Genomic DNA, 10,916 nt, shown 5'->3' with positions numbered 1-10,916 from the left:
TCTGGGGCTTAAATAGCTGGGTTCTAGGGGCAGATTTTGGTCAGCAAGACTGGAGAGAGGGTTCTCCACTGGTTTGTGTCTTGTCGAGGAAAGACTGAACCTGTGTTGCTCCAGAGCGGGCTGTTACCCGCATCGTATGGACTCTGATACAGCATTTTGTTTTTTGTTTCCTTTGTTGTTTTTCCTGTTTTAGCCTGAAGGGCTGTGTTTACTTTCCCCTTCTCATTGGTTTATGCTGCCGTATAATAAATCAACTGAAGACTTAGGCTGAGTGCAGACGGAGTTTTGAGCCCTGCGGATTTTTCCGTGCAGAATGGAAGAAAACCGCAGGTCAAATGACCTGCATTTTTCCTGCGGATTTCTTCCATTTTTCACGCGGTTCTCATGCGGTTTTTGTGCGGTTTTCCATTGCGGTCTTCCCCCTGCGGATTTGGTGACAGGGGAGATAGAAAACCGCACAAAAGAAGTAACATGCTGCGGATTTTGTACCGCAGGAAAACCGTGCGGAAAAATCCGCAGCGTCTGCACAGCGGTTTTTTTTTTTCATTCATTTTAAAGGTACTGTACATCACAATGCGGATATGCAACGTTTCTGCGCGGTAAAATCCGCTGCGGAAACGCTGCAAATCTGCATCGTGTGCACATGGCCTTAAAGGGAATCTGTCACCTCATTTTTCCCCTATGAGATGCAGCCACTGCCATCAGGGGATTATCTACAGCAGTGTTCCCCAACTTCAGTCCTCAAGAGCCACCAACAGGTCATGTTTTTAGGATTTCATTAGTATTGCCCAGGTGATAGAATTATTGCCTGTGCAGGTACTGCAGTTTTCATCTGGGCCATACTAAGGAAATCCTGAAACCATGAACCGTTGGTGGCTCTTGAGGACTGGAGTTGGGGAACACTGATCTACAGCATTCTGTAATGCTGTAGATAAGCCCCCAATGTAACCTGAAAGATAAGAAAAATGAGTTATATTACACTCACCCGGGGGGCGGTCCGGTCCGATGGGTGTCGCAGGTCCGGGTCCGATGCCTCTCATCTTCTAGCGATGACGTCCTCTTCCTTGCTTCCTGTCGCGCCCCTTCTCAGGCGTAATTCTCTAGCCTGATCCCAGCAAAGAGCAAACAGATGAACGGCATACTAGGGCACACAAATCACCACATTACCAGACAGAGCTATTTATCTGAAGTATTGCGGCATATAATTCAGTAAAAAAATGGAGGTGCTTGCATGAAAAAACATGAATATTTCAATGTGAAGCGAAAAAAGAAGAAATATGCAGCACTCACCGATATAGCTGAAAAACTGTACGTCTTTATTTCACATAAATTCCATCAATAGATGTGTGGACATGCAGGACGTTAGAGGAATGCTAGGGGAGGGAGGTGCCGGACAACGGCCGTTTCGCGATTACTTGCTTCTACGGGTCCAGGTGAGGGGATTAGTTAAAGGTCATTCCCTTTATAGGATCACAGACCTTACTAATTAACATACATAACAAGTTGTGAAACAAACATTTACAAAAAAATATATATACAATATACTGAGTGCAAGATACTAGTAAAGAATAAATCTTTCCATATCGATTTACAAGATAATCTATATTTTTACAATATCATAGGAAGATTATAATCTAAATAACTTTACATACAATTTTTTATATAACATTTTTTATAAAAATACTGATAGATCGATCCGGTCATTTAGTCCTAAAGGACCTTGTGCGTTCGCTTTCAGGATCCATTTTGCTTCTTGTTGCAGTAAAGCTTTGTCATGGTGGCCTCCTTGAGGTGGAAAATTGACCTTTTCAATCCCTGCAAAACTCAAAATTTCTGGGTTAGCTTTTTGCACATCTTGAATATGCTTAATTAATCGCAGTGAGCCCTTTCCTGATATAATAGATCTATAGTGTTCACCAAAACGTATCGTAAGTGGTCTTAGTTATGCAAGGGATGGAGGGACACTGTTTTCAGGAGATCTGATAAAGGAGGAAATTTGGTTCTTTTGGATAAGACATACTATATACAAGATGCCCTAAGTCACTTGAATGATAGTAATACCTACTGTATGCTAAATGACAACCCTTTGCATAAATATAAAGACAAATTGAAGTATTGAAGTAATTCTCTAGCCTGTTGAGGGCAAAGCAGAGTACTGCAGTGCGCAGGCGCGGTGAAAGGTCAGAGAGGTCCGGCGCCTGCGCACTGCAGTACTTTCCTGTTTTCTACCTCCATGTACCGCCAAGTGAGTTGAACTACTGCAATGGATATACTCGAACATGGTTTCCCTGGACATCCTTCAAAGACACATCAGAGTTCAATTCTTGGAACTTTGCATCTGGGTGCTGAGGTATGATATTGACATTTTCCCTTCATAGCATCTTTATCCCATCCTCTTTTCCTCTAACTTATAAAAAACTAGACTGCAGTTTGCCAAAATGTATGGGAGTAAGCAAGACTCCTTCGTGGAAAGAGTCTTATGGACAGATAAGAGCAAGATAGAGCTTTTAAGTAAAGCACATCATTCTACTGTTTACCAAAAACAGAATGAGGCATACAAAGAAAATAACAGTGCTTAGGCTGGTTTCACACTTGCGTTTTTTTGCGCTGTATTTTAGCGCTAAAAAATGCATGCGCTTTTTTTTCCTATATTTTGCACGGGATGCGCTTATGTGCGCATACACATGCGTTTTTACGCGCATGCGTTTTTTTGTGGTGTGCGCTCGGGCGCACAAAATGCATCCTGTTGCATTTTTGGGGCGTCCGACTTGCCTCAAAAAAACGCATGCGCGCGCGCAATGCGTTTTTTTACAGCAAGACACCCATTATAAGTCTATGGGTGCGCATATGTGCGCATTGGCATGCTCATATATGCGTTTTTTTGTTGACCAATGGAAATTAGGGGCTTGCGTTAGAGTTAGGGTTAGTTAAGGGGGTTTAGGGTTAGGGTTAGGGTTTGGGTTAGGGTTAGTATGGTTTGGTTAAGGGTTAGGGTTAGGGTCAGGGTTAGGGTATGGTTTGGTTAAGGGTTAGGGTATGGTTTGGTTTAGGGTTAGGGTTAGTATGGTTTGGTTAAGGGTTAGGGTCAGGGTTAGGGTATGGTTTGGTTAAGGGTTAGGGTTAGGGTATGGTTTGGTTAAGGGTTAGGGTTAGGGTCAGGGTTAGGGTATGGTTTGGTTAAGGGTTAGGGTATGGCTTGGTTAAGGGTTAGGGTTAGGGTTAGTAAAGTCATGGTTTGGGTTAGTGTGAGGGGCCAACTAATGTTGGAAAAAAACGCAAACGCGGTAAAAACGCACTAAAAACGCTGTGTTTTTTCATGCATGCTCATAAAAATGCTTGAAGAAAATGCAGCATTTGTATGCGTTTTTTCCATGCATTTTTTTGCGGGAAAAATGCGCTGCAAAACAAAGCAAGTGTGAAAGTAGCCTACAGTCAAATATGGTGAAGGTTCAAAGATGTCTTGGGGTTCTCGTGCTTGGGGTTTGGGTACTGGGTGCCTTGACATTATGTGCAAGGCATAATGAAATCTGAACATTATCCATTGATTTTGGGTGTAGTGCCCAGTGTCAGAAAACTGAGTTTGCATCCAAGGTCATGGGTCTTCCAGCAGGACAATGACCCCAAACATACTTCAGTAAGCACCCAGAAATGGATGGAAACAATGCGCAGAAGTGTTCTGAAGTAGCCAGCAATGAATCTGAATCCAAATCCCATTGAACACCTGTGGAGAGATCTTAAAATTGATGTTGGAAGAAGGCACCCTTCAAACATGTGAGACCTAGAGCAGTTTTCAAAAGAAGAGAGGTCCAAAATTCCAGTTGAGAGGTGTAAGAAGCTTGTTGATGGTTATAGGAAGCGATTGATTGCAGCAAAGCGTGTGCAACCAAATATTACGTTGAGTGTGCAACAATTTTGTCCAGCCAAGTTTTGGGGTTTTGGGTGAAATTATGTCCAGTTTTCCTTTTTTTCTCAGTTTTTTTGTGCTGTTCCAATACACACAAAGAAAATAAACATGTGTATAGCAAAACATGTGTAATTGCAATCATTTTCTTGTAGAAATACATCCTTTTTGGGAACACTTTCAGCTATGACAGTAAATGTGTCATTGTTATTAATATCCATGTGTATGGAAACAGAAATAATCATTAAGTAGCAATAAAATAAGAAAATAGTCTAAAAAGTAGTAGACTAAACATAACAATACAATATGGAACAATACAATATCCGTGATGTCAGTGCCTTGTGTTGCATAAAGCTATGGAACAATAACATCTCAAGTGGTAGGGCATCTTATAATAAATTGGTTAGATAAGAACCCATGTAGAGAATAAGAAGTTGGGTTAGGTTCTCATAGGGAGACATAATACCATATGTTGGGGGAATCCAAGTAGTCTAGCAATGCAATGCAAATATTCTCAAACCGTTCCCAAGTATCATATCTATCTAATTGCGTTCAACTTTTCAGAAGAGAGAATTCTATTGTTGCGAGCTTTGACTGATATTATTGAAAGGTTAGATTTCCTCCAATTCTGGACTATATGTATCCTGGCAGCTATAAACATGTATTGTAATAGTTTCTAATGAGAGTTAAAAATTACTTGGCTTGTCTCCGAGGATACACGATTGCCGAGCCTGTATTAGAGAGATCTAATATTGTCCCATCAAATCTCATCACATCTCTCCAGAATTGCCTGACTACACTACAGGAGCAACCATGTATCAAAATAAGGGCCCTCCAGCCAACAAACTCTAAATAATCTAAATTAAATCTCTGGGTAAATAGCATGTATTCTCAGCATTATTGTTATCTGAGGCAGTCAGTTTAAAGGTACTGTCACACTTAGCGATGTACCAGCTATCCCGACCAGCGATATGACGCGGTCAGGATCGCTGGTGCATCGCTAAGTGGTCGCTAGTGAGCTGCCACACAGGCAGATCTCACCAGCGACATCGCAGGGGTCGGGGGTCGCTACTTACCTGTCAGACGAGGCCATCCTGACGTCCTCCCGCCCGCGTCCACGCGTCGCTCGTCGTCCCAACAGGAAGCTGACGACGAGAAACAGTCCTGGACGTTGTCGAGCGATCAGCGATAAACAGTGGGGGAGCGGTCGGAGGTATCACACATAGCGATATCGCTAGCAATATCGCTATAACGTCACAAAAACCAGTGACGTTATAGCGATATTGCTAGCGATATCGCTTAGTGTAACAGGCCCTTTAGAATTGTAAGGTAGTATCATCGGTGCTATTTTTGGACACTGCATAGTATTCTTATTTGTAAAATTTATGGTACTAACTAAAAGATTATTATTATTATTGTTTTTATTATTTGTTTATTTTATTTGCTATCTATAACTCTTTTCTATTTTGTTTCTGAGCTACTCACCCTTTTCATTTTTCCAAAAAAGAAAGTTAGCCCATGTATTGCTTTGCATAGGACCCTCAACTGAGCTCGATCTGATCCTAGAGAAACATTAGCTATTGTATATTTTCAATATTGTTAGCTTTTGCATGAATATGGTCAAATAATTAACCAACTCCGCGTCGTCACTGACTGTTCTCTCCTCTACATACTTCTACACGACTGGCGCACAGCCTTGTGTGTAGCACTGCTCCCTCCACCCTCTCTCCCTCCTGCCTTGTCACATCCTCCTCAGTTCTGTGGATGCTCTAGTCAATCCAGAGACAAGGATGCAAAGAGACTGCAAGATCCCCCTGCGAGGTAAGGGATACTTACAGCTGAAGCTTTATAGAATTGTGACACAGTTAGTAGGTACCTAAATGGAGGTCCTACTGCACTACATAGTAGAGATGGTCAATAATGTGATGTCAAGAGCAAACTTTACTGTTGGTGGGTGACCGGTGGGCTTAGAAGATGCGAAACGAGATTTAGATTAACACATTTAGGTTACAAAACGTGATCCTGCATGAGGATTAGACCCATCAATTTAACCTGAGAAGTTGCAGTGGTTCTTCTCATAGATATGGGGGTGTAGGTAGAGTATAGAAAAAGTATGAGTTCCCATGAATTATCTCAGTGTGAAGAAGTAAACAGGTGAGTTACATGGGTAGGATATTGTGGAGAGATGCTGCCCGTTGAATATTTAATAGCATTGGATTGAGTTTCCTTAGTGTAGAATATACAAAATGAGAAGAAAGTTCAAAGTTGGGACATGAAATGTTGTCACTTCCACGGAGATAACATAATCAATGACCCAATTGCCAAATTATTATGGACAATTTCAGAAATTCTAAAAGAGACAATTTTAAGAATGTTCCAACATGTAACATCATACAAGTAAAGGATCAATAGATGTGTGAGGTGAGGGGTGTGTGAAGCCATGTTGTTATTTATATGTATATGGTATGATAGTGAACATATATGAGCTTAATACTTAAGGAATGGATGTGCGGACTGTAATAAATAACCCAGATGATCATCAAATCCTCATAACACAAAACGCTCTTCATGTCATGTCATATTCATATAATTAACCCCTTGACGACAACAGATTCCGTAGAGTAAAAAAAAAGGTAACCTTTTATCACTATGATTTTTTGGGACTTTGAACATTCCACCCTGACAAAAAAAAATTTCTTTATTTCATTTTTCGGAGGACACATAGTGGTTTTGTACTGTTCTAATTGAACCTAAAAAATTGGTCAGCAAGAAATGTTTTGTTTTTATAATTTTATTATAGAATATTAATGCAAAATATTCGTACTTTGTATAATATTGCAGTACTGTGTATAAAATATCCCATTTAGCTTTACATCTCAGGAGATGATCATCCAGATATAAAGGTCTAATGAGCCTGAAGGGGAACAGACTCAAATTGGTATCTGATGTATTATATATGTCTGGAATACCATGCCTTTGTTTTCATTATAATATACTAATGCCTGACCACTTGACGCTCATGCAAAATAGGATCATGATACTTATGTTATTTAATAGTGGTGCATTTTGTGTAGTTGGGGGCACCATTTGAATTACTTTTGTCATTGTTTAATTATTTTTGTAATTTTTTTACACTCTTGGGGCTCATGTTATCAAGGTGTTACGCAAAGTCTTCATCAGTGTTAAATTAAAGTTTTGCATTCATAATCCAAATGTGCATAAACAGCATAATAACACATTCCAGGAAATGAAAAGACAAAAAAAAAAACACATGTATGAAACCTGAGTAGGTCATTTAATGTGAGGACAACATAGTCACAAAGCTACTAGCCAAAAAAATTAAGAATCTTTTCCAATCTTTGCTATTCAGTGCTCTATGGAGGCAATTGTGATAGCCAGAATTCTGGGTCGAGTAAGAAGACTGTGCCCATTTGAGTTGACTCATAGTTTTCCATACATATGATTTATTCTTATGGCTCTCCTCTTCAAATCAGTTAGATTGCAATGATGGCAATGACTGCAGATCTCCAGTATGACTATACATTAGAATGACATAAATCAGTATACTTGACGGCTCCATTGTAGACTAAATTGTGGCTGGAAGATGTCCATATCATGTCTTTTGACCACATTTTCCAACTCATTATTTTGAAAACAATTAACCTTGTAGTATCCTAATACTAATATATCTTCGTGCCACCCTCCTTCCACTAGCCAACTGAACTAACAACAAATTCATTTGACTTATGATTGGTTACCTGGCAGAGATATTGTTTTTTAGTACTGATGATAGTACAAAGTCTTTGATCTCTTTGGTACCATCTCTGGACTGCAACTACCAACAGTTAGGAAGTCACATGCAGGAGGCCTGGAAAACAAGGTCTTAGATCATCTGGGTGTTTTATATTGAATGTTTAGTCTCTTTCATATCAGTTTTAGACCTGGGTCTCTCTCTTATATTGGTGGCTCTTCAAGCATGTTCTTTCTCATTACCTCAACACTCCTTTTGATGGCTTGGCAAAGAAAACAATCACTTATATACTACGGCTTCTTTAGGGCTCGGCGAATGAGCTCTTTATAGGAATTGGCAATGATAAGAGTTCACCTATATTTACACATTGTTACATTTTATTCATGGTACATTTTGGAAACCTTGGCAGTGGCCACCTTTTGGTCAGTATTATTCAGTTGATGATTCTAATACTAAGTGATATACACAGTGTCTACCTCTGATAGATGGAGCAACAATTGAGTTGGGTAAATCATATAAGGCGTAAACTCTCTTTTTGTGGCACTTGAATAGATCTGTGGTAAAAATATTCATCTCAACTAATAAGGAAACAAAATACATGAAATCCCATGGAAAATGAGTTTCTTATTCTTGATGGCCAATTAGGAAAAATAGTTTTAATTCTTGATTATCATGTCCAATAGAGCACAAGTTAACTGAGCTTCCAGTGACAACACCGCTAATCCAACAGACAGTTGTGTAATAGCTCTATACCTACACAGGGTGATACCAGTCTGATAACCTAGCAAGTCAGTCATCTGCTCTATCTCTGGTGCCTTGGACACTTGGACATTGTTTGTTTCTTTGTCTGGGTGGAAGGTGAGCCAAGTTTTCACAGAGTTCTCCTTATGGTGCATGGAACATTTCTCAAATATGCAGTCCTGGTGCCTATGTAACATGCAGAGAATATTGATCAATTTCTTAGTGGATTTTGGAAAGCTTATTTTCTTGCTCTGAAATTTTTTTGTATGTGAAGATCTGTTTTTTTACTATTTTGGTACTATTTGGTACAATTTTGACTGTGCGTGTAATGTCCAGTGGTATTTATAGATCCTTCTAACTCCTTTTTGAATATGTTCGATGGCTATTTGGAAGCAGGGTTTTATTATTGTACTAGATGATCCTTCAGGGATCCCAGATCCTGACACAATGAAGAGGCACAAATGTCCAGCAGAGTACAACCCAATTAGAAGTAGATTTTGGAGCCAATCTCTTACCACTAGGGTTTATTTCTAACTTGATTTAAGAGCAGCTTATTAGACCTTACTGCGGATCTGTTCTTTGTGTAAATGATAATAACAATAACAAAAGTGTCATTCACATGTTTTGAATAGATGGAAGGTCAGCCCTTAAAATAATTTGATTTTGAAAACTCAGGGAACCGCAGCCAAATGAGGGGTGGCAGTGCCAAAACCCAATTCTGCACTGGTGCCAGCTATTGTCTGTCCTGTCAAAATCTAAAAATAAAATCAGCCCTGGCACATTTACTGTATTCTGCTATTTACCAAGTTGTAATAGTCTCAGTTGTACAGTACAAATGCTTGCTGTAAACACAAATGTTAACTAATTTAAACATTATTTATTCTGTTTTTCTCCTGCTCTCTTTTCCTCTCAATCTGCATTTCTCTGCTTTTCCTTGCCATTTGTCATAGGCTCCCTCCAGTACCTCCTTGGTTTTCTCCTCCTCCTTCCCCTTTCACTTTCTTACCCTTTTTCCCTCTCCCCTTGTCCCTCACTGTGTACGTGTTATCCCTCACCCCCAACAGCGAGCTGCCAATCTCACAACCTCTCTCGTGTTCCCTCACCTCTACCCAGTCAGGCACGAAGAGTTTTCCTGCAAAACAACCAGATCTCAGATCTGGGCCCTGGGTTATTTTCTCCCTTCACATCTGTTCTATGGCTGTTTTCAAATCGCATCTCTGTATTACGTCCTGGAACTTTCCAAGGTTTGGAGCACCTTGAGGAGCTAGACCTAGGCAAAAATCCCAATTTACCACCTCTTCAACCAGACACCTTCAGTGGTCTCAACTCTTTGCTGTCCCTGCACCTATATCAGTGTAATATCCACAGGCTACCTTCTGAACTGTTCCGCGGCCTCTATTCACTGCGCTACCTCTACCTTCAACACAACCGCCTGACAGGCTTGCCGGTGAGATGCATGTTTATCTACTGTTCTGTTTATCTACTAATTTTAAGTTTTAGTCTACCCTAAAGCCCTTCATACACATTAGACTGCTGTCAGCCAAACATGCCCAATATTGGGAGGTTTGGCCGACAATCTAATGTATAACGAGCCTCCGATATTTCATTTTCAAGGAAGTTAAGGATCCGGCATGTCCAAACTCGGATTGCCAATCCATTCTTTCTCCAAGAGATAAGTCAGCGCAACGGCTCTCATAAAAAACACAGAGGAACACGTGTTCCTATATATGGGAGAGCGGGCCAAGATGACTGTCCAATCTAATTTGTATGGTGGGCTTAAACTGACAACCTATTAGCAAACTACAGAAAAGTAACCTGGTTTGTTGAAACTATTGCATTGCATAGATATTATCTTTTCAAGAGCAAATAGATACATGAAACCGTTGGCGATTGTTAAGATTATGTTCTTATGATGCTTTAAAGAAAACTTGTAAGTAGCTTTTAAAGAGTAACCACTGTTTTAATTTTTATGATATAAAAATACTCTCCAGGTCTCAATTTATAGAAATAAGGAAATGATGAATCAATCTGATCCCTACCATTTTATCTGATTGGCAGTTTAGGGATGAAGATTTTACTAAAGAGGCTTACTATTCCGATACATTTTGCTAGTAATGCAGTGGTCAAGAGTCAGAGTGGGGAGCAGATGAATGGTCTCCCAGGACACCTACAAAAAAGTATTTTTTTTTACACTTTTGTTTACAAAACAAGACAGGTTATGTGAGCCCAGGAGGTTTTGCTGTGGATTTTTTTAAGGAAATTATGTGGTTAAGCTGCACATTTCATTCATTGCACTGCTACTATTCCAGGTGATTACCTTATGAAGATGACTGAGAATGCAAAAGGTGTGTAAAGTTGTCATTGTAAAAGAGGGAAACCTTAAGGAATCTAAAGTTCACCTTATATTCTGGTTTGTTTCACATATGTTTCTTTACTCCTGGTTTCCAAAACCTTAGTGGTTTTGCTGTCTAATCAGGTGTGTCCAAGCTTTTGCCCAGTACTGTGTGCATTAAAGAAGTAAAA

General features: G+C 39.9%; 1 protein-coding gene across 1 annotated transcript in view; it reads left to right on the top strand.

Annotated features, from left to right (window-relative positions):
* Positions 1-5,590: 5,590 nt before the first annotated feature.
* The window catches only part of RTN4RL2 (reticulon 4 receptor like 2), a 134,365-nt gene continuing 129,039 nt past the window's right edge, over positions 5,591-10,916 (top strand). The window contains exons 1-2 of the mRNA XM_073588209.1: positions 5,591-5,722; positions 9,344-9,840. Coding sequence (XP_073444310.1) covers positions 5,692-5,722; positions 9,344-9,840 — 528 coding nt within the window. The 5' untranslated portion in view covers positions 5,591-5,691. The remainder of the gene's footprint in view (positions 5,723-9,343; positions 9,841-10,916) is intronic.

This window comes from Dendrobates tinctorius, unplaced genomic scaffold (genome assembly GCF_039654945.1).
Source record: "Dendrobates tinctorius isolate UK_male_01 unplaced genomic scaffold, ASM3965494v1 ptg000103l, whole genome shotgun sequence".
In the NCBI taxonomy this organism is placed as follows: Eukaryota; Metazoa; Chordata; class Amphibia; order Anura; family Dendrobatidae; genus Dendrobates; species Dendrobates tinctorius.
The sequence above is the reverse complement of the archived record's forward strand: the minus strand, read 5'-3'. Positions and strand labels throughout refer to the sequence as shown.